Source organism: Electrophorus electricus, chromosome 9, assembly GCF_013358815.1.
Source record: "Electrophorus electricus isolate fEleEle1 chromosome 9, fEleEle1.pri, whole genome shotgun sequence".
Classification (NCBI taxonomy): domain Eukaryota; kingdom Metazoa; phylum Chordata; class Actinopteri; order Gymnotiformes; family Gymnotidae; genus Electrophorus; species Electrophorus electricus.
The window spans coordinates 4,038,886-4,063,142 of NC_049543.1; the positions used below are offsets into that span (position 1 = coordinate 4,038,886).

At 42.8% G+C, this 24,257-nt stretch overlaps 2 protein-coding genes across 6 annotated transcripts in view; both read left to right on the top strand.

Moving 5' to 3' along the window:
- Positions 1–5,465: 5,465 nt before the first annotated feature.
- ptar1 (protein prenyltransferase alpha subunit repeat containing 1) lies at positions 5,466–12,814 on the top strand. 2 transcript variants are annotated; one of them, XM_027006283.2, is made up of 7 exons: positions 5,466–5,557; positions 6,451–6,620; positions 6,851–6,917; positions 7,302–7,406; positions 8,024–8,267; positions 9,263–9,588; positions 11,032–12,814. In XM_027006283.2, the coding sequence occupies exons 1-7, from the start codon at positions 5,472–5,474 to the stop codon at positions 11,378–11,380; spliced, it is 1,347 nt and encodes a 448-aa protein (XP_026862084.2). In that variant the 5' UTR covers positions 5,466–5,471; the 3' UTR covers positions 11,381–12,814. The 2 variants fall into 2 exon arrangements, with proteins under 2 accessions (XP_026862084.2, XP_026862083.2); XM_027006282.2 differs by having other exon boundaries at positions 5,472–5,557; positions 10,648–11,121.
- Positions 12,815–14,973: 2,159 nt separating this feature from the next.
- The window catches only part of apba1a (amyloid beta (A4) precursor protein-binding, family A, member 1a), a 33,030-nt gene continuing 23,746 nt past the window's right edge, over positions 14,974–24,257 (top strand). Inside the window, exons 1-2 of one of the 4 annotated variants that reach the window (XM_035529531.1) lie at positions 14,991–15,059; positions 22,601–22,890. The gene's annotated coding sequence lies outside the window, so the exon portion shown is untranslated. The other 3 variants (XM_035529530.1, XM_035529532.1, XM_035529534.1) reach the window with 3 other exon arrangements.

Genomic DNA, 24,257 nt, shown 5'->3' on the forward strand with positions numbered 1-24,257 from the left:
AATGAATCAAACTTTGAAGAGAATATCTAGGGTCACTTTTTAGCTTTTTATTCCCACAAATACATTTATGGAAGGGAGAGATATTCTTAATATTCACACTCTACATTTACTTTGAGATGTACTCTGCAGCAAGCATAATATATGGCATCTGGTTTATAACCAATTGCACAGTGAATTAACACTAAGCTAGGGTCAGGTCAGCAGCTTGACTGCAAATGGCATCTTAATCACTGAGGCAACAAAACTATGAAGCCGTAGCTTATGTGCACAAAGCATAGCTCTCAGCATGCAGACTGGGACAGTCAGTTTTATGGAGCACAGCTGGTTCTCATCAGCATCCCAGCTATCTGGTCTCCATGGCTACAAAAGATTCAATTCCTCTAAAATGCAGGTTAAATTTAGCTTCATCCTTTGAAGTACAAAGAGAATGAGATATTAATTGTTGGGGGGCTTGAAACCATTATCTTCCTTGAATAATTTTTTATTTGATTAATTTATCTACTGTATCGTTGCTCCTAGGCGTTGCGCCCTTACAGTTTAATCTAACATACGTGAAGGATGATTAGAACAGTGTATCTCATATTACACCTTTGAGAAATATGAATTTAGATAATAGATTTTTTTCTTGTGTGTTTACTGATAATAAGTGTTTGGTTGACTATAGTGGAAGTTATTTCAGTATTCAGTATTTAGAACTAGGTTGGCCTGATGGAGTTGCTTTAGTGAATATATATGGTTAGTATGTCCTGAAATCCGGAATCATGACATAATTGGACATATCATTTCCAGCTATTTTGTTACATGGTACATTTGTGGTGGACTCAACTTTTTGTAGTTACATCTTTCTTTTCAATTGTGTAATTGCTTCAAAACCAATAAACTCAAAATTATTTTTTCTTGAAACACTACATTATTATGCTATTATGTGAGCTCTCTATTGGACTAACATGTAAATATGGGTTTTGACTGAGTTATGTTAGGGCTTCCTTAGGAGAACATCATGGCACCATCTGAGGACTGTGATCCAATGGCCCAGTGCTAATACTAACATTAACATTAGAATTCCAGACTACACTTCTTAGAAGTTTCCAGAGATTGTTTACACCCAGCTAACAGCTCCCTTTTCCCCAGTTTCGGGCTGCAGCATTATTTAGCTCTGCCCAGGCAGCTGAGGAGTGGTCTGAATAGTAACTGAAGACTCTGAAGAACCTAGGACCTAGGTCTCCTAAAGATAATCCCATAATGCCTTGCCTTTGGAGTAACAAGTTGCTTTGAAAATGTGTTGTAGTGTATGACACCTGACATTTCAGCTCTTGCTAATTAGACAACACAATGCCATGCTATAAAAGTCCTAGATTCTAATTACTTGAACCTTAAAAGTTAGTCTCTGATTCCAAGTTTCTGCATCAGGCACACATATAAACACCTCATGTAAACTGTAAACAATAAAATGATGGATTGGATTATTTATTTAATCTAAAAAGATTAAATTATGAGGTAAGAAGTTCTGGGGTATGAACCGTAAAACAGTTAATTACAATTTAAGTGTTTGTTCATGTATTTTTTAAATGAATCTAAAATTTTTAATTACTACTTTTTGCAACTTCATGCAACGTAAGGTTTTGGAGTTCTTATAAAATATATATATATATATATATATATATATATATATATATATATATATATATATATATATATATATATATAGAGAGAGAGAGAGAGAGAGAGAGAGAGAGAGAGAGAGAGAGAGAGAGAGAGACACACACACACACACACACACACACACACACACAGCTGACTGTGATTCAGCTCTAAAATACATATAAAGTGAATGTTATCTGTCTTTCTACTGTCCCCTTCAAATGAGTCTGTTTATTTGGTTAGATTCCATTATTAAACTTAAATCCATGGATCTAGATTAACTTCAAATAACAAATGTAAGGTCCTTCTCAGTTAAGAATGATTCATTATTAAGTAATTTATTATGATCTACATGTTCAAATACAGAAATGAAGGCATATTGAAGTGTTAAGGTTGAGCCTGGCTCATACTTCAGTCCAAAAATACAGCCACATTTGCTTTATGTGGTCAATAATAGGCAGTTAGGATTCTGCAGTTGTCTCAGCTGTAATGGAATCAGCCCTGCTCCTAAAAAAAGAAACCCCATAAACTAGCAGAGGAAAATTATGTCAGGGTCTCTGGGAGATGCACAACACATCAGTCATGGTAGCAGCAGTCCTGGACAAAGACAATGAGGCAGAGACTGATCACGCACTGCCGTGCGTTTCACGTGTGGCGTGCCGTTCAGCGCAGTTCTGGTCAGTGCTGACTGTGTTGTTTTATCTGCCTAGAGGGGCCAGGGCCCTCCTGCAAACGTGGAGAAAATGCCAGTTATCTGTCCGGAGATAAAGATCCCTACAGAACGAGCCGTGCACAAGAATCTGCAAGCTGCATGCAGGTTAATGAAAGAAGCGGGTGTACGGGTGCAGAGCGGAAGCACGAGGCAGTTTAGACAGAGAGCTGAGGGATGGATGCATTTAACTGATGTGCAGCTCAGTTCTCAGAGTGACAATGAGCAAACGACAGCAGTGCCTTGGCCTGTATTCGGGTGGATTGGTGGGGTGGTGGGAGAGTAATTGAGTCAACCCTAGATTTCATTGTTGCAAAAAGAGCATTAAAAAGATTATTTAGAAAGAAAGATACATGCATACAGAACACACTTTACTAAATATTGCTCATGCAAATCGAGAAAAGGAAGAACTTGGTAAATGTATCTATGTGCAGCCAGGATTCAGGAGCGTGTAGAGGGGCTTGGCTACTCCCTGGAGTCTAGCCTGGGTCTCATTTACATCCTGCCAAGTGTTCGGGCCCCATCACCGATGGTCGGCCACGTCGGTGAAGTGGGAATGACGCCTTCTGAAATCAGCCTTCCTGTTCTTCACATCCTCTTTGGGTATCTGTAGACAAGCAAAAAAATATGAGCAACAAGAACTAAAAAAGTGGTTCTTGTAGATGTAAATTATCACCAAAGTAAATTAAATAAAATTGAGTTTGGAAGTGCTCTGATGCTTCTTCTATAAGCTCTATGTCAGTAATACACTTTGAGGGGTTCACACAAGTTGACTACTCAAGTCTTCCTAAGGCACAACAGCCAATGTAATTGATGACTTAGCAGTAATCACGAGATGCTCAGTGTGCAGATATCTTTATCTGTTTCCTGTTCAGAATGAGGAACAACTCTATGAGGATTAACTTTAGCATGATGCATCTGTGTACTTTCCAGCTCCTGGGAAAAGGTGACTACTTAAGACAACTTGCCAGTTGTCTGAATTTTATTTCATTTTTATTTATTACTCATATGGTAGCATGACTCTTAGGATGAAAAGAAACATTAGAAACATAACAGTAAATGCAAAAACTCCCTCATCTGCTTTGCAATTAAAGATTACCATTCATGTGACATCATTTGATGTACTGCAGAAAGATTTTTTTTTAATTACAGAATGCCAGTTGTATCAAGTCATTGCCAACAAGAACCATACTATTCACTGAGAGTTTGCATAACAATTCGACTCTTGCCAAAGGAAATATACTCACCTGTGAGCTGAACTCATGATCTGAGTCAAATAAAGCTCTAAACATTCTTTAACCGCAGATATTTACTTCAAACTTTATATATTGCACATCGTGTACTTTGTTCTATGTTGTAATATGTGGAGGAAGGTGATCTAATGCATGTGTAGAATTCAGGTCCCTGAAATCAGATATAAATGTAAATTAATGAAAGTCCCTCCCTCACTCTGATATCTAGATTTGTCATGGTAAGTCCATTTTTCTTTTTTCATCGTTTTATCTGTGCAGTAATCCTTCTTCACCTATATCACCAAAATAATACCCACCGAGTTCTCAAGGTGAAACTGTCTTTTGCCGATAGGATGGAGCTACATTGGGGTTTGGTGCCTATATGTGAGCTCTGGTGAGCTTTACACTGAGCAGGGAGGCAAATCACCCTGGAAATGTCTGGGATGAGCATTGAAAATCAGTGTGTGCTGTCTGCAAGAATCAGAGCAAAACAAGCCTTGGAAACAGGCCTCCTGTGAGTGAAACACTTTTTCCACACTTTTTTTTAAAGTGTGTGGGTGAGGTAACAATGTGGTTTCCAAATTAGGCTCTTTAAGCCTTGAGCTGTTCTCTTAAATTAGTATTGCTCACAACCTGTCAATTTCACTCGATTGATTACAGTATTATGACATATTCAAGAAGGTGATGATTTGCACGTAAGGAAGCACCATTTCCTTACTCTCATCAGAAAAACAAAAATCGTAATTAATCCCCTCAGCCAAATAAACATATAAATGGCAATGCCTGCTTCACCAAATAACAAAAAAACAAAAAAACAAAAGTCCAAGCACAGCACCAAACCAAGCACTAATGACCATCTCCCTCTTCTGGCCAACACAGCAACAACACTCCTCTTCTCCGTTACAAACACAGTCTCCTCAAGGAGCCAACACAGACAAACGTGTATCTCAGCGGCGGAGTGACGCACTGCCGTGGACAGTAGGAAAGCCTGCACTACTCACATTTCATCGTAGTTAGGTCAGTGGAAAGGTAGGGCAGCTTGCCACTCTGTGTTTGACAGTCTTGTTTCTCTGTAGAAGACAAAGTGCTAAACGAAGAAATAAGTAGCCCGGTATTTGTCACAGCAACAACAGCAAAAATAATAGTAGGAGTAAAGTTGAAACTGAAGAAAAAGGTCGAGAATATATATATATATATATATATATATATATATATATATATATATATATATATATATATATATATATATATATATATATATGCATGCATGCACCATTGATTTTGGAGTGTCCTTGACCTCATACTCTTTTTTTTAAGAGATACTGGGACATCTGGGATTCCGTTGTTGTGCTCCAGTCCCGCAAATCAAATTATTCAGTGAATTACTACAAAGTTAGGCTTTTTAAAAAACAAGCAGCCGACAATGGATATCGCAGTAGGCTACACTAAACACTTACTGCGTCCATGAATGTTCCAAAATGTTTATATGTTGACTTGTGTAATTACTTTTCTTTGCCTCGACATGCGGTGATATCAGTCTTTTGGTTCTGCTTCACTATGTTTGTGCCTTTAAAAGACAAAGAAATGGTCGCTTATAAGTTTCACTGATCAGTTAATTGTTTCATAAGACTACTCACCAATTGGAGATTAAAGTCAGCCTGCTATCATTCACTTTTAAAATTTATTAATCAAATGTAGAACCACAATGGTATGTCAGAGCAATATACTACATATAAAATAAAAATGAATTGCTTATCATCATTTCACCACGTTTCGCGGAACGTTTCTAATGACGCCACGCTGTTACCAAGACAGTCTGCTTCTGTGCGAAAATAAAGTGTCCCGGATGAGGTTGAGTCACTCGTGCTGACGTCATTCGTGCTCTGAAAATGGCCGAGTCAGAAGAAGAGGTGGACGTCTTGGTGCAGAGAGTTGTCAAAGATATCACTAACGCCTTTAAGAGGAATCCTAATATGTGTGTACCTTTCGTTTAATTGCAACTCAACACCTTTATGCTTCACGGTGTTTCAGGTCCACGCGTGAAAATGTGCAGTTGCCGCTTGTTAACAGTGCAAACTATTTATTTGAGCTAACCAGCTAAGATGGCTAATAGCCGGGCAGGTGTGGGTAACGTTAGTAGATGCTGCACAAAACCTGGCAAACGCATAAAAAAAACTATTAACCACTCCTACTTTGTGCAAAATTGAACTTACTTTAAAGTACTTAACCAGCAAATTAACAAGCTTTCTGTGTTTCGTGCTGTTGTATTAGCTGGATAAGATCTTGGATGTCTCTGCTTGCTAACCTACGCCTGTGTGTAACTAGGATGCTGACTGAGGTTGAACAGTTATAATGTAGGTTAGGCAGCGAACTGAATTTAAACTAACATTTAATGTTACTCAGGTGGATTTATGTTGTCAGTTAATCATCTAGCGTCTTGTTTTGATGTTGGATACCGATAGCATGTTGATGTTCGGTTGTTTTGGGCTTCGCAGTCCAGGACTAATGTCTGGTTACATCATACCGGTAACGATGAAATATGGATGGATACTTTTAACCGGTTAAATTGCATTGCTTTTACACAGTGAAACCGATTTTCTAGGTTTTCTAGGTTTAACATTGCACTTATCCAGAAGCAGAACTCTCCAGGTGTTTATTTTAAAGGTGTTTATTTTGAAACACCATCCCAAATGTTGCATCGCAGTCTTCAGTTAACTTGCGTCATTCTAGTTAACTCCGCTGCCAGCCTAGGTATGCGGTTGCCTATCGTCACAGTGCGGCATAGGTTAGGCTTTGTTTTTTGTTCTGTTTTGTTTTCTTAGACACCAGCCCTTTTGTTTTTATGCTTCTCTATTGTTTTTGGTGTAGAGATGAGATTGGGCTCATACAGTGCCCCGAGGCCCGCTACAACAGAAGCCCCATCGTCTTGGTTGAGAATAAACTAGGAGTGGAGAGCTGGTGTGTCAAGTTCCTGCTGCCATACGTGCACAACAAGCTACTGTTGTACCGTCAGCGCAAGCAGTGGCAGGACAGGGAAGGTAAGGCCGTTTCTCACACGAGTCTCAGATTCCACTGCGTTGCGAGAAGGACAGAAGAGAAGCTGTGAAGTGGGTAGACTGAAGATGCACGAGATTGAGCTCAGTGGGGTGTTTGCTTCCCACTGCGTTGGTCATGTGCAGGAGTTGCCCGTGCATGCTAACACTAATGATGGTGAGAGCAAATGATCGAAGCTTTGGCCATATTTAAAAACGTCCTCTCTCCCCTTCAGTGCTGGTGGACATCACTTGCACGCTACTGCTGCTAAATCCAGACTTCACTACTGCTTGGAATGTCAGGTACAAAGTTTGGTGTATATACTCAAATTGTTTGTTTAAAAAACCCTTTGATAAACAGTCTCCTCAGTATATTTATAAGAGAGCAAACTGTTCAGATCCTGATGGATAACCTGGTCTATTTCCTTGAATAATTTAGTTTTTCTAGTTTTTGTGATGACTGATTTATTATTTTTTATTGTTTATCTGGATGTAATGGCTGAGTCACTGGTGGCTTTTTGTTGAACATCGATTAATAATCATAAAAATATATATCCTCAAATTGATTACATTGTCCATTAGGTGGCGCTATAGTCAGTACTCAGCAACTGTGACTCAAGACTGCTACATTCCCCTCAGTTATTGAATCTTCATGAGGCATTTTGTTCTGATACATTTCATTTGTAGAAAGGAGCTGCTTCAGCATGGTGTGCTGAATCCAGAGAAAGACCTCTATTTGGGAAAACTGGCACTGACCAAGTATCCCAAGAGCCCAGAGACATGGATACACAGGTCAGGCTGCTTGTGATTCTTTATCTTTGAAAAGAAAAAAAGTCTGACCTATTAGTGCAGCTACATGGTAGCAGACTTAAAATGATAGCTAGATGTAATGGTTGCTTTCGAGAAAAACAGTTAAATGCAGTGGCATGAATACTGCGTCCTACACTCAGTTAAAGCATCTACAACAAGTTGGACAGATTGTTTCTCTCTATGTACTCTTAAATGATGACAGTTCAGCAGGCCTTTAAAAAATGGCAATGAAGTTCCCCAGTCACACGTGTTGGCCCACAGGCCTGCCACATTAAGAGCATTAGAATACACTTTTAGCCTGTCAGATCAGGTGCTCAGGGCTCGCATAGGCCCTAGGAGTATGAGGAAGACAAGCGTTCCCTTCCTTATTTAACAGGCCTCTAGTTCAAATGTGTTGCTTCATGTGTTTCTATAAAGGATCTTTTTAGTTTTAGTTAGCATTTCTTTAGTGTACTATTGGCCTCATGGTTTAGTTAACGTGCTACACACCAGAATGTGCCCTTTAATCGAATATACCGGCATGTAACAATGTGACAAAAGACCTGCGATGCAGACACTTGCTCTTTAGCTCTGGCTCGATCGGTTTCCTGGTTTTGCAGGAGGTGGGTACTACAGAGGCTGCACAGGGAGTGCTGCCCGTCTCCATCGGACCAGAAGGAGCAGAGGGGCCAGGCCGAGGCGTGGGCCAACGGCAATGGCCCGGGTCACGGCGAGCGCCTGCAGAGGGCCCTGCACGAGGAGCTGAGGGTGTGCGCGGACGCCGCCAGCCGCTACCCCAGCAACTACAATGCCTGGTCTCACCGCATCTGGGTGCTGCAGCACATGTCTCAAGGCAGCGTGAAGGTAGGCTGAGGTCCCGCCCGTGGAGCCTCGGGTCCCTCACAGTGAGTTGGTTTTATGAGCAAACAGCGTGTCTGCTTCTCAGATTAGATTTGGCACGGCAGGACGCGGATTAGAATGGGCGTGAAGGGAACCGCTTTATTGCACCTAATGATGATCATTTGTAAATCAAGGCAGGAGGTGTTTTGAAAATGTGTTCTTAGCAGTGCTTCATATTGTTAGCATTCCCCTGTTTAGGGTTGGTTTTTTTTTGTTTTTGTTTGTTTTTTTAATCACAAAATATGAAAATGACACCTTTAGTGAAAATAATCCCTATTTTAAGACAGCATGTCAAATCCGTTTTGATTTTGTGACCTTATTACTGTCTATTCTTGATGTCTGGCTCTTACCAGCCTCCCCTTGGGGCCTCTGAGTGATGCTCTGCTTTGAGCCGCAGTGTTTTATCGCTGTGGAAATAAGTGACAAGGAGGTAGTCTGGAGAGCTTGTTAGATCTCTGGGCTCACAGAGTCTCAGCATTTTTGATGTGTCCTTTTCAGCTCTTAATGGGATTCCGGATGAGGCAGATGTACTGAACACAATCCGAGCCCCAGGGCCCAGCCAAACAAGAGGGGGCTGGTGGGTTTTAATGGTCCGAAACGGATTTGGATGCAACGTTACCATTCTACCTCTGTTTTAGGGCTGATGGGTTAACAAGGAGGACAGGAATCCTGCTGTCGTGTAATTCTTTAGGGGAAACGTCTTAATAAAAACCTTTTATCGCCATTTAGAATTCGATTTGTTCATCCAGATGATTTACATGAAATTATGCATGAATTTACCCACTGATTTCTGCATGGTGCTCTCGAGCTTCCTGTCTTTCCAGCTCAGTTTGCTTCTGAAGCACAACTGATCTGAAGTGTAGAGAACCCCAACAGCATCTGTCCTCGTGCACACGCACCCGCCCTTTTCTCTCGGTCCCGCTGGTCATCAGGTCGCCTGTGCCGTCCCTCTGCTGCAGGTCCTTCATGACGAGCTGTCCTCCACGAGGCTCTGGGTGTCCATGCACGTGTCTGACCACAGTGGCTTCCACTATCGGCAGTTCCTGCTCAAGGCCTTGCTGGGTGAGCTGGGCCAGGCCCACAATGGGTCCCAGACTGAGAGCCTCCACCCCCCGCTGGATCCCCGACCAGCGGCACAGTCTAACGGAGAGGCCGGGGCCTGTGAGGCGGGCCTGACGGACGACCCCCATGCTGACACCATTCCTCAGCTCTTCCGTGAGGAGATGGAGCTCTGCACTGACCTCATCGAATCGTACCCCGGCCACGAGACACTCTGGTGCCACAGGTGAGAGTCCTGAAGGCCTCGTCATAGACCTGGTACTTGGACCTAGACTGACATCCCAGTGCATGAGTAACACCACACTAACATCATTTCAAGGGTGTGTCATTGCACATCCAGTTTGCTACTTCTTTTAACTGCCTGAAAGCTTTAGCAGCCTCTTAAGATAATGCAGCCAGTTGCTCTGTGTGGTTTAGAGTCATTAGTGCTCTCATTAGTTAATGTTTACCACACAGCACATTTAGACTGGTTATATAGCTAATTTATCTAACTCTATACCTAGGCCACACCCTTTTTGGCCATATGGACTGTATTTTATGCAGATGTTCTAGCCCAGTTTAGTGTTGTAATATGCAAATTAATATGCAGTAATATGTAGGTCAATGTAGAATAAAGTGGGGTTTCTTTTTAATGTATATATATTTTTTGACACTGTCTAATTATAATTATCCATTTTGACAATGTCTAATTATAATTATCAAAGATTGCAGGGCCCAATATTTTTTAAAATTGTAAGTCAGGTAAATTTCTGAAGCAAAATTAGTATGGAAAATGGTAGTAAATAAAGTAAAATGTTCTCTCTAGATGTGAAGGAGTGTAGTGTGGTAGCCTGTTCCAGTTGTGGCTATGCCTCACCCAGCTGTATGGGAACCTAGCAAGTACGATTAGTGTTTCAGCATCAGCAGCTAAAACCCCACTGGAGTCTCATTAATGGCTGTATCCTGCTCTGACATGTTAGCTAGAGCTGTGTTCAGTGACTCTCTGTGACTGTAAATATCCATCTGGATTGGAGATCAGGTAGGGTGTTGTGCGTTCAGTTGTACGTTCGGCTGTGTGCTAATTGAAGCCGCTCCGTCGGCGCTGGCCTTGCCGTGCACCGTGAGTAGTGTGACTTTGTCTCCAGTAAGCTGTCCTTGGCCTCATGGACTTGCGTGATGTGTTTATAGTGCAGCGTTTGAGTTTGATGGATGATCAAGGCCTGCAGAGCAATAGCTTACTGAAGAGAATTCTCTCTCTCTCTCTCCCTCTCTCTCTCCCTGGCCACGTCTGTCTCTCGGGGCTTAGGAGGACAGCAGCAGCAGCTCAGCGAATGTTGTTTACACCTCCTCAGCTTGTGTTGCCATCATAAGGAGTACCATGCCAACAGGAGGGTCTCATTTACTGTTATGTTCCCACTGTTATGGTGTGGCTAAGTGTTCCTTCTCTCATTAATGGAGTCTTTAGAATGGCACCTATGCCCTATGGTATTTGGTTAAAGCATGGCAGGTAAAGGTGTTCCAACGTCTGTAATTAGGTTGTCCTGAGCAGACGTCATCACTACTAAATAACCTGAATAATACACCTTTGCATATACACATTTATATATCCATCATATCTCATATCCCCAGAGATCGAGGCCACACCTTTACCAATTTGCGATGTGTAATCCCAGCGTGTTTCCCCCAACAGACGGCACGTGTTCTATCTGTGGGACCGCTGGCAGAAACTCAGTCAGGGGACAGGGTCCTTGTCCCCAGCTGTTACCGACAGCAACGCCCTCCTCAGCGAGGTTCGAGACCCGTGCGATGAGCTCCAGGCCTCCCGGGCCATGGACATCGACTGCGTACAGGATGGCAGCAAACACGGAGGCTACACGCAGGACACGAAACGTCTGAAGCGCGGGCCCGTCTCTCCGTGGCCCGGACTGCTCTCTGAGCATGCCTTCATCTCGCAGGTCCTCGGCACCCGCTCCACCCCGGAGCAGGGCCGCTTCGCCAGAGCCTACAGGAAGTGGTTGGACTCCGTCATAGGTCAGTAGTGTGAGAAATGCCTCCTCCCCCCAGAGGTGGGCGAGCCACGATAGGCCATCTTAGTTCGGGCACCACTCATTTATGTCCCTGCCCGCTGAAAATGGTTTGGACTCCAGTTGGACAGAGAAGCTCATTGAGTGAATTCCCCTTCATGATGAAAACCACTAGCAAGCCTTGGCAGAGTACAGTTCTGCTCTAGCTGACGTGCTACGCCCACTTTAGTTCAGGTACTTGATATCTCAGGTCTGTTCCGAAATGTCGTTATTTACGACTTTTTATACCATTTATCTTTGTAATCTTCTGGTGGTTTTGTTTTGGTTTTTTTCCTTTTCCTGTTCCACGACTGCAGGATGTGCACACGTCTTCGGTTTTAGATCTTCTGTCAAAGGACTTTGGTGCACACCTGAGAGTTTATGCAGCCCAAAGTGATCCTGACCCACTTTCTCTTTTTTTTTTTTTTTTTTTTTTTTTCCTTCTTTTTTTATGTTTAATCAAGAGCAGACAGGGCTTGGGTGCCTGTCTGCAGCTCCTCTTTTGAGCTTTTGTACTGACGAATACAAATCTCTGAGCGTTTTTGCTCAGACTCAGCAATGTGAGCACAATCAAGGGTTTTTAAACGACTCGAAGTCTGTCTAGCAGGTCAAGCCATTTCTAAGTGAGACTATTAATACGTTTGTGTGTAGCTAATAAACATGCAGTGGAAACGGGCAGTGCTTGCGAGGTTTTTAAGGGTTTATTTCCCGGTTCCTCATCTGCCCCTGCATGAATGGAGCCCGAGCTTCTCACATTTAACTTTAATCTCGGTGAAGCACATGGCATTCTCATCGCATGCTAAAAACAGTTCATCCGGACAGAAACACCAAATGCTGTCTAATGAATGTCAGTGTTTAAGCACAAACAGCGATTTTGTTCATTTTGTTTGTTTGTTTGTTTGTTTGTTTTAATACTCTTTTACAAAGGTCTCACACAAGCATGGCTTTTCCTTATGAAGGGGAATTTCAGCATTTGTGGTAGTGCGCGCCTCGTGTGCGTGTGAAATTGTTACTTTATTAGAATCCAGTACAAGCTACCTAGTTAAAGTCTAACACTCGCTAAATGGTGCTCATTTTTTCGACGCCCGTGAAACAAGGCTTTAACGTGCCTGGGTTGACATGCTGCTTAACTTTAAACGATACTTTTGAACTAAGTTTATGCAAAACACACAAAAAAAAAATAACTTTTGTATCCTGATCTAAAATTCATGGTAGCTTTACTTGTCATGATTTATTATGTTTAAGGACATTCATAGTTGAGCCAGCCCTCTTTCAGTACTGACCTGTAGTAATAACTCTTCACATTGAACTTTAACAGTAGCAGAAGTAATAGCACGTTTCTCAAGGTCTGTTTGTTAGAAACACACAAGCAATATGACCTCATCAATCTTATGGATTACGTCGCTTCTAGATTCACTTTATTATAGTTTTACTGCATATATAAATTTACTTTGTGGAAAAAGTAGTGATTTAGTGTCCCAAAAAAAAAAAAAAAAAAGTCCTTCAGCGTATTTGGAAATTTTTGAACACCAGTTGCTTAGACTGTTTTAGCATATTTATAGGCAGAAAATGATATTTATTGGAAAATTCCTACTGTTGTTATGCTTTAGTTGAGGTCTGGATTCTCGAGCTGTGTTGGGGAGGGGGGGAGACCTGGCCCTTAGAGCTATGATGTTTTTAATCTTGATTTAATAAAAGTTGTACCATATCTTATATTTGCGCAGTTGCACAGAGAAGATGCACATTAGTGTTTCACCTTCCCATCTTTGTGCAGTGATCAGATGACTTTTTCTAGAGCTCTTGCAGTTTGGCTTCTTATGCCACATTGCCCTGATGTGAAGGAGTAATATGGGGTGTTGGGTTACTAGTCTGTACTTGGCAATAAAAGCCATTCTTCACACACACACACACACACACACACACACATTCACTGCACAGTTAAACATATTGAAATGTTGACTGCTTTGTATCTGTTATTTGCTGGCAAAAGGAACATCATTCCGTGTGTCATCACCTTCGTCACGTGTCGAACTTTCACGTAATGAACACATCATAGTGTTTTGGTTCTGTCTTCCTCATCACTGTTGTGTGCATCAGCCCTATAATGGTAATGCTGGAACAGACATACGTTACGGTTTGACAGCTGATGTATATCAAAGCCCTTAACGAAGGGTGGCTTTAAAAATACATCATCCCTCATTAATCTAAACTCCAGATGTTTGATATTAGTAACTCCTGTATAGTTCCATTACATCAAACTGAGACGTTACATGTTCACCTAAAAAAAACAACTTCGTTGCATCTTACTTGAAGCCATCGTTTTTGTTTCTGATTTAAGAGAGCTGCCGTTGCTGTTACTTCCGTTGGAATCAAACATGTCTCTGTGAGTTGTCTCCTGCTTTCCTGGTCCAAACTGGCACAAAGGGAGCACACGCTCACTCCTAGCTTAATCTTTCCATGCAATTCTGTTGCTTTTTTGTATTCTTGCTATAAAGGTTCTGCCACTGTACCAGCCGACTACTCAGTGAAGTCTGCAAACCGACCAGAGCTGTCATGTAGTCTTGTGTTCAGATGAAAGCTTCCGTTTCTGAGAATGAGGTCTTTATTATTATTATTATTATTATTATTATTATTATTATTATTATTTTAGGGCTTCCATATTAACTTTAATCTATTATCCTCCGTTTTGGAAGATCTAACTTTTAACAGGTTGAAGTGTGTTTTTCTGTTGTCTTTTTAAAAAAAGAAAAAATATTTAATTTGTATTGCAACATGGTTTATCTTCTTGCATCATATTGTCTGGATTGAATGTGCTTAGACAAACAACATATGAAGAACGGAAATGTACTGTTGCATCTATGCAGATACATTCTTATCAATTTCATCAAGCTTTGATAAGAAATGTTTTTCTGTTGTGTATTTTTAGGTAAGTTTGCATAAGGTACTGTTTTGTTTTGTTTTTCTTTAATCAGCCACAATAACTAACAAATCTAGCATCTCACCAATGTGTTCTGTATTTATTTGTAGAAAGACTCATATTCACATTTGTCAGATGCCTACAACATAAAATAAAATTTCTTTGGAAAAAGAATTTTAAGCTTTTTAATAGCTTCTGGATCAAAATAGGAAGGTGGGTTTTCGAGTGATATCGAACATTTTTGATGGGACCACGAGTTAAAGTAATAATGCTAAAGACATGTATGATTAAATGTTTTGGGTACCTGATACAGCATTTTGTACCCAATATCTAGATTATTGTATTGTGTACAAATATAGCGTTTTCTCACTCGCCTGGAATTGGGTAGGCCTTTATTAATTGTTTGCTCACTTCTGCAAGTTTCTGTTCAGGCCTGATGGAAATGCGAGAAGACTATAGTGACTCATATCATTTTACCAAGCGCGAATTGGCGTGAAACCCAAACAAAGCGAGCTAAACGCGAAGTGGCAGTACCCAAAGTTTGGCCGAACACAGAACAGCAGCGTATCATTCAGAACCGGGGCCGCGTTCGGTACGGTTCGGTACCGAGCCTCTGATGTCACGGTGGCGATGTGGGAGGAGTCACGTTCGCAGACCGACAGGCAGCGACGGAAGATGGTGGAAGCAGGCGGAGCGGGTGGTCCGTTACATTACTGAAATCCTGCCCGTTCAACACAGGTGAGAGATTATTGTAGCACTGGCGCAAAGCCTTCCACACCAACAACCCTGCGCCCCAAAACAGCTGTTTGTGTCCGCGAGCCTGTTCAGTGCTGCGGGGAGGAACCTCTTGCGATGAGGACAAATCTCGCCAGTTTGGTGTGCATATGGATTACTTCAGAGGCGATTCTTCATTAGTGGTTGATGGCGCTGGTGAATCTGTCAGTGACTGCATCTTGTACCTGCGTCGACGAAGGTAAACGAGGGTGCTTGATCGACAAGCATATGAGCATTTCTGCTACGCCCACTTAATTTATTTTGAATCAGATCCGCGATGCAGATGAGATCTGGGCCCGAATGGCCAATCTGTATAACCTTAACTTTCTAACATGGATTTTTATTTAGGGGAAAAAAAAAAAAAAGCGACGCTAGTCAGTAGGGTGGAAGATTGAGGCAAACTTGACATCTGACAAACTCCCAGCTGTGCGAGTGTTCTGCGTAGACGGGCTACTGCTTGAGCATCTGTGTTGGTGTGAGAGAGACTGCGCGAAATCCTTCATGGCTACATCCACCCTCATATTTCCTGATTACATTATTAGAAAGCGACATTAAGCCGTTGGCACGCCACAAGTGATCGGTAGGTGCGGCATGTCTATTTCCCACCGCGATGTCTACCTATGCGTCGCAGTGGTCCATAGGGCTTGGTACTTGTGCGCTGCTGTTCGTCGGCTGTTGTTTGGTATGGCGTCCGTACAGTACGGTAGCGGTGTGTGTAATCTGAATGTGCTTTTTTTTTGTGCAAAATCCTGCCCTGTTCCGCTGTGAGACATCGGGTGCTGTGGAGATTGGGGAAACAGAAAGTAGAGTAACCATTATAGGTGATAAACTGGGAATCCTCCTAATTCTTGAGGAGAATTTCGTTACACTGATGTGCTTTCTATAATTCGACTTGGTATGGAGCTTGGTCTTCACGCCCGCGTTGGTGCTGCGTGCAGGTAGATTACACTGCGCTACGAAGATCGCCTTCACTAATGGCACGGATGATTTGACTGGGCTGGGGTGGTTTTTGAACGAGAGTCGAGTGTGAAATCGGCCACGTATGTTTCTGTTCTCGGACCATGAACATTCCGTATACCTGTTTTGTAATTCTTGTATCCTGTCAGCCTGTGTATTGCAGATGAAGGTGTAAGGATAGCCCTTAGTTTGACCCACCCTTTGCAAATATGAACGAATTCGCTGCTGAGCCTAACACAAACACAATATTGCTCAGTCACTCGTGAAAATAACAATATGGGTGGATTTTTGTGTTTTGTCTTTGACGAACGATGCTTAATTGTTTCTTAACAGTTTTTTTTCTGTTTACTTGTTACTGAAATCACAAAATAAGTTAATCTTAGAAGTAGGTGAATGACAGTATGTTCGGAGCTATGCTAAATTGTCCACCCTTGAGTTAGGCTTGTACGATTTTCATATCTTACTGCAGTCATATCAGGGACATAGGGCTTTGAGGGGAATGTTATGGTGCATTACACACACAACTGCATTATGAGAGGAACAGAGGGTGATGAAAATGACCAAAAGTTGATGTCAGGGTGGTCAGGTAGTAATGTGTGGGTATGACTGACAACACTGAAAAATATAACCCCAGTATGGAGTCTGTGCCCTTGGGTTATGTACAGTATAACCAAAGACTATACCCAACAAATGATTAATCTGTATCAAATGATTGATACAGGATTGATGATTGATTGATTCAATTACCTAATATCAATAAGGTCATTAGTAACATTCAAATAAGTATTGAACTCAGTATTAAAGAGGTAATGGTCACTGTCTGTGGAGAGTTATCCCTGTCATGTGACTTTCTGTAATCATGTTTAGACTTCAAGGCAAAAAAAAAAAAAAAACCCAAAAAACAGATCAATAAATCAATCTAGGCAATGATTAAATAGGACTAAACAAGTGTGAATATTGTTCATCCCAATGGACTTCATGTGGTTGGTAAAATACAAACAATTAGGAGAAAAGACCTGACATCTTGAGAAAAACATTTCCAAGAGTACTTACAAACAATTTGGAAAGTAGAAATGCTACATAATTTATAGTTGCTCACCCTATATTGACTTAATGTAAATACAACTGGTCTATAGGAAACATGAACAGCATGTTGCTGATGCTAGAATGGAACAGTGCATTCTCATCTAGAAAATCAGTCTTTCTTTCAGTGGTCACAACTATAATACCAATGCATTTTTTGCCATTACCTTTCGAGACAGTGTGGGGAATTAAATCCCAAACACCGTGCAGCCTTTTGACAAAACCCGCTGGGGCTGATTTCTGAACGTACCTAAGATTTTTTTAACTAAACCGCATGATCAATGGTCGTCTTCCACCAGGTCCTTTTTTTACCCAGTCACTGAGTTCCATCTTTGTGTAGCCTTTGGAGAAATCAAAATAGAAAATCCTCCTCTGCGCATGTTTGCATTCCACCTCGATTTCTCCTGTGCACATTCATGGGCTGGAGTCGTAGAAGACGCAGAGGAGCCACTTGACACGAGCTGTCTCAAAAGCAGGACGTGTGTAGAGGCTGCAAGCTCCGTGCTCAGCAGCATGACATCTCTAGGGGTGGGATCAAAGGGTGATCCTCAACCAAATTTCCCATGAGGGAGGATTTTTGGCGTGACCGTTGTCTTCCCACCATCACGTGTTTTTAAATTAGCGCTTTGACTAGAGACTGGTGAGTGTGACAAAGCCTTTGCTCCCTGCAGAAAGTCTTTCCAGGCAGATAAGCAAGGATGTGGGAATAAGAAAGCTCCATCCCACCCCTCCTGGCTTTTTAACCTGCAGCCACTTGGCCTAGCAGTGATAACCAATCTGGTACTGGAGGAGACTGTGAAGTGGGAGCTTTGCAGCTCATCTCACATCAAGCGTAACATTTCTTTTGGGGTTGTGGGTGGGTGGGTGTCTTCCCACCGCCACCTGAAAAAGTCTTCTTTTAAATAGTGTCATACATTTTCACAGCTTTTGCGCACACATGGCTTGAACATGCACTGATAACATTTTGAAGGGGTTATTTGCATGGGACAAAGCTATTTGTACGGTTCACAGAGAGGTCAAGCACGCTGAACAATGGAGACAGCTTCCATTTAAGGGACGTATGTATTTGTTAAGATGTCAAAACATGAAATAACTGCCCATGGAGATTTTGTTTTTTATTTTCACCATTTTAATGGAATATGTTTAAAATATATTTGTTATCTTAGCATTTGGAACAGTATTAATCTTTATTTTTGTAGTCATTTATATAAGTGGAACACTGTCTTACTCTGAGTCTGTTCCCTGCCAGTGTGCATAAAAAAGTTCATTTGTAAATCATGCGTCATTAGTCTGAAAAATACAGTAGTGAAACTGTGGGTGGAACAATCATTTGGCTGAGCTAAAATTTCACATGTATCGGACACTTTCTGGCAAAGCGTCTTTGTCAGCTTTCACATTATGTAGTATTAATCACAAATAAACATGCCGAGTAGTAGAGCAGCAGCCCATCATTAAAAATATAATGAGGTGTGCCGCTCAGAAATGAAAGCTTCAGGCCATATGAATTTTTAAGTGTGGGATGGCGTATTGTGGCTGGCCACCCCAATATGAAACCACAGAGGTCAAATGGCTGCAGTTCAAAAATATTCGAGGCTTTGTGCAGGGCTTGCACTGCTTTCCGGTTATTTATTATTTGTTTTGTACGGCCTCGGTTTCTGTGAGGGGAAACTATTGGCCAAATGGCTCCGTGACTCCAATTTGTTACTGTGGTGGTTTCACCTTATCAAAGTGAACCTACTATTACTAAACCAAGGCGAAATGAGCACAGTGTCGAACATTAGCAAAAGTCACTTAGAGGCCTTGCCTATATTACCTGAACAACAGGCTGGAAAGAGGGCAGTCACGATTTGAGGAGTTTAAGGAACTAGAATCTGCCATTGCTTCCGAGCCATGGAAATGGGCAGCGGTAGCTCAGTGGTTAAGGTACTTGACTTGTAATCGGAAGGTTGCCCCACCACTGCCAAGTTGCCTCTGCTGGGCCCCTGAGCAAGACCCTTAACCCTCAATTAATCAAGTTGTACTCAGTCATAGCTGTAAGTTGCTTTGGATAAAAGTGTCAGCTAAATTTCCATAAATGGAAATGGAGCCATTTGCCTGACTTCTATGTCTGTGCGCAAACCTCCCTAGGACGGTAGTCTCGTGAAGCGCCTGGTTGTTCTTCATCTGGGCAGACAAATGGTTTTAAACGTTAGTGAAACTAGGTTACACAGCGACAGCGTGGCACACGAGGGGGAACGGAGAACGAGGATGGGAGCCTTGGCATGCCGTCTGTAGACCAGGTGTGATGTTTACAATGGAAATATGTTAGGATTAGGGAAATGGGATCTGATTTGAGACCAGTGTGTGAAACATCTGGAACGGAGGCATTAAAATCCGAGCTTCTGAACCCAGTTCTCGGGGACACCCCCACCCCGGTCACAGCGGAACCAGGTAACCGAGGATTGGTGAGCAGGCATGTGGAATGGCTGGGGTAATCCGCACGGACTGGATCATGACATGCATCACTACACTGATCTGCTTGCCTCCAGTAAGATGGGATGTAGATGTAAATATGTTACGTCTCTGGATGCGAGCACTTTCCAGTGACTGTAAATGTAAGACGACATGTTTCAGTAGGATGCTCACAGCCGCTCTTTGCCTCCAGAGAAATCAGAACATCCTTCTGGAAGAGTTTGAGTATCTCGCCCCTGCGAGGCCTGTTTTGGTGAGGTGTTGTCTGCGCTCAGGCGAAATCATCAACTCCTATTAAAAGCCTGGCCGCGTCTTAAATTACACATTTCATTACTCACACAAATGGAATTAAAAAGAATTCGTAATAAGGAAATGAACGCAGTGCAGCAAAATTAATGTAAGCAGCAGGTTTGCTGAAGCACGAGAATTGCTTAATTATATAGTGCCTTGTCTTTTCCTCCATTGGAGAAATTAATAAATTGATATTTCAGCATCATCTCTTAAAAACTTCGGAGGAACATACTGATGGATTATGTTTCCTATGTGGGTTCCCGTTTAACTGGTAATCCTCCGTCTCCTCTCAGTTTTATTAGGCCTGACAAAAATATTAATACACAGGATTTAATCGTCCGTGTTTTAATAAGCGTTTCTAATCAACGTTATTAATACCACAGCTATCTACTCTGTGTTTGGGACTGGGATGTTTGTTCACGTTTGGTAGTGTGTAGGTCTTCGTGAATGTTGAGTCTTCTGTTCAGTGCACTGAAATGTGCGCGTTTGTAACTACGGCAGTTGAAGTGCTGTATGTGACGCCGTGTTCATGTACGTGCGTTTCTCCAGGCAACGATGTACATTCTTACCTCTTTTGCCATCAGTACAATATCTTTTATTCAGTTTAGATGGCTGGTCTGTTCAGGGATTTAAAAGAACATTTACCAAACGTAAATGTACCTACATCCATGTTTTCCATAGCACGGAGCTCTGTTGTTCAGAAGCAGCTCACCAGTAGCAGAGAATCGTCATACAGCCAGCGTCAGAAAACACTGTCAGTGTAGTGGTTATATGGGCTGCATGTTCTACATTCAGTAGGGGACCATGTGTAGACAGGTGCTTTCTATCAACTGTCTATCTGTCAGCTGTGTTCCCGGAGCGGGTGTGTGTTATGGATTTATGGGCCTCTCGCTCATTTCAGGAGAGCCCAGTGTTGCCACTGGCTAAACTCTCACAGATTACGCATTGTGAGGCAGACAGCCTAATTGGCATGTAGTTTGTACTCCAGAGTCCTCAAAGACTCTCAGATTAACAATGTTGGCTTGTATAAATTACACAAAACATAAAGCTTTTCTTTGTGTGTCTGGCTCATGTCTGCCCTCACAGTCTCCCCATCGTCTCAGTATAGAGCTTGAAACTGTGACCTTGTGTGTGTGTGTGTGTGTGTGTGTGCGCGCGCGCATGTGCTGCCTTGGATGGGGGTGCGTGCGCGTGCATGCGTGTGTGTGTGTGTAGGTGTAGGCAGGCCCCGCTGTGATAATTCCCAAGCTTTCGAAGGTCGCTCCGCATGTGAGCAGCTCTGTCTCGGAGCCACAGAGCACGCTCAGTGGCGGTCCCTGTGAGCGGAGGGCTGGGCTAGCCTCTGGCACGGATTAACTCTGCATAATGTGAAAGAGGGTCTAATGCTGCAGGGGGGGGGTAGAGAAGGGGCAATGGCACTGTTGCCCCCACTGCTCCCAGACAAAAGATCTCCAAAACAAACTCGCTGCCATGAACAGTGACTGTTGGGTCGGTTTCAGTTAATGGTTTAGTCTCGTGGAGAGAGCCATTCACATTTTGGCTTAGATTACGAGCTTTTCACCATCTGGGAACCTTCATGCGTGCTGTTGCATAAAAGAATGATGTAATGATTTATGTCTATCAAACAAAAACTGCACATTTCAGTAGTGAGAAACAAAGGCAGAGCCAACATTTAAAGACCCGTTTGGTTTTAGTAAATAAAAAGTCTGTATTAATGGCACCATGTGTCTGCATAAAATAGCTGCTGCCAGATGCTGGTATTTCTTGTTATTGCACATGAACCAGTACCATGGTTGTGTTTGGACCTGTGCCAAAGCTTCTCGGTTAGTTCATCAACGGTTTGGAGGTCAGGGAAAGAAATCAGACTCATTCAGAGAGACACTGAACCAGTTTTAAGCCAAAACTAAGCTTAATGGTGAAATTGAAAAAAGCCCCATACATCACAAGTACAGGCGGAGGTATGACTTGATTCTGCTCATCGTAGAGGTAGCCCTGTTTTGGGATTCAGTGGCATACGGTTCCTTAAAGAACAGTAATACGTGGTTGAGATTGATCTGGTGGCTTGTCATGGAGATATTATGGCTTTCACAAAGGCGAACGCGTTAAAACATTCTAATGTGAGCGTTTGGTCTGTTCTTCGGTGCACAGTTAAGAAATGCCATGTCGGTGTGGGTGCAGGCCAGTGAGGCGTGTGGGGGCACATGGTGTACGTGTAAAGGTTACCCCTCCTCACCGGGGGCCCCAGTGGGAGCAATTATACACCTCTCGAGTCACTCCAGTAGCTTATTCTCCCTCCCTGTGTGCACACCCACCGCACAACTGCCTTTACCTCTCGGCTTCAGACAGTTCGGTTGCCTACAAGCGCACGCTTTCCTGCTCACTTTCATTCTTATTCCAGGACGGCAGTCGTATGTGATAATCACGCTGGGCTGCGAAGTCCTGCAAACTCCTTGGAACTACTCTGAACTGCTGCGCGTGGCTATGCCGGCACACAAACATGGTGGTGTAGTGTGCCGGCATAAACTCAGCAGTCAATTTTTACGGGCAACGTTGGTTTTTAAAAGGATGGGAGCGTTTTTCGTATCTGCATGTTTTGACCGGGGGACTTCGGAGTGCTGCTCAGCCCTCGTTTGGCTGATTGCTTTGTTTAGTCATTTTGAGCTGGATGACTATGGTGAGGAAGACCAGACGTGCTAATCAGGCTCATCCGTTCTTCACTACAGCTGCCCTGCCCCAAAACACAAATGGGGTGATGCAGGAAGCCTGTGGACGTGCCACGGTGTGTTGGGAGCCACAGTTCACCGTCAGACGTGCCACGGTGTGTTGGGAGCCACAGTTCACCGTCAGACGTGCCACGGTGTGTTGGGAGCCACAGTTCACCGTCAGACGTGCCACGGTGTGTTGGGAGCCACAGTTCATCGTCAGACGTGCCACGGTGTGTTGGGAGCCACAGTTCACCGTCAGACGTGCCACGGTGTGTTGGGAGCCACAGTTCACCGTCAGACGTACCACGGTGTGTTGGGAGCCACAATTCACCGTCAGACGTGCCACGGTGTGTTAGGAGCCACAATTCACCAACAGATGTGCCACGGTGTGTTAGGAGCCACAATTCACCATCAGACGTGCCACGGTGTGTTAGGAGCCACAGTTCTCCGTCAGATCACATCAGGGCAAACAGAGGGCCAGGATATAAAGGAAAAAAAACAAGCTATTTCCAGAAAATTTATAAGGTAGTAAATCAGCTGCTCTCCCCCATTAGATTAAACCCGATCAACACTGGTTGAATACCCAAAATAAGATCTCCCAGTGAAAGCTGGTAAGGCAGATGGTTTCAGAGTTTGAATATGTTTGTGATTGATTGAGTCCATGTGTTGTATCTTTAACACCGGAGGGCTCTCACCTTAAGATTGTGTCAGATGCTTTCGAGTCACATCATTGTAGGACCGTACTGGTCTTCACCACCTCGCAGAACTGCTAATGAAAAGAGAAACTCACTGGTGAGCAGCTTTGGCATCGGAGCAAAAATGTTGCGCAGTGGAATCAGGAGCAGCAGCAGAAATTATTTTTTTCTGCAGAATGGGAAGTGAAGGTGTTTAGTTGGTGGGTCAGGAAACGAATTCACTCAGGTTAACATTTCTCTGCGACTGAATGGAGAGCAGCCAATCCAGGCAGCCTCCACGACAATGCCGTGTTTCATAACTGTGTGCGACGTGTAAGGTGATGTTCTTTGGTGTTTGAAAGACGCTGCTGTTGTCGATGTGGATATAAATAGGCCTTGAAAGAAAACACAAATGCATCCCTCAAACATGCGTGTACACACACACACGCGCGCACGGCATCATCCTGGAATGAGCGCTGTCGTAGATCATGAATAAAAAACAAATCCCAACAAACCTGGAAGAGGTTTTCACATGGTACTAATATAAATAGCGCTGTCGGCGAAAGATGTTGACAGTAGCTTGAGAAAATGGGGTTCTATATAAGCCTGTGCATGTCCGTGTGTGTGCATGCATCTCCCACGATGTTATGTAGCAGTCCGTGTCTGAACCTTTTGGGTTTTGACAGTAATTTTACCATTTTTGAAGAAAATGGACTGATGGAAACATTTAACATTTTAGAAATAAAAATGTATTGTTAAAAGGTAATATGCTGTATAAATGGTAGCCAACCGTATGATAGTGCTGCTTGCTGTCATGATATGAAAATGCTTAAAGAATCAATAAGACGTAATATCATTTAGCACTCGCACAACGCAGTGGCCCCCCGCTCTTTGTAGCCCTGTATATGACGGTGCCTACTCCCTGCCCTGTGGAAACCTCTCTCAAAATAGCTCTCATTTCGTTGCCTTTGAAAGATATCTCAGCTAGTTACCTCACACTG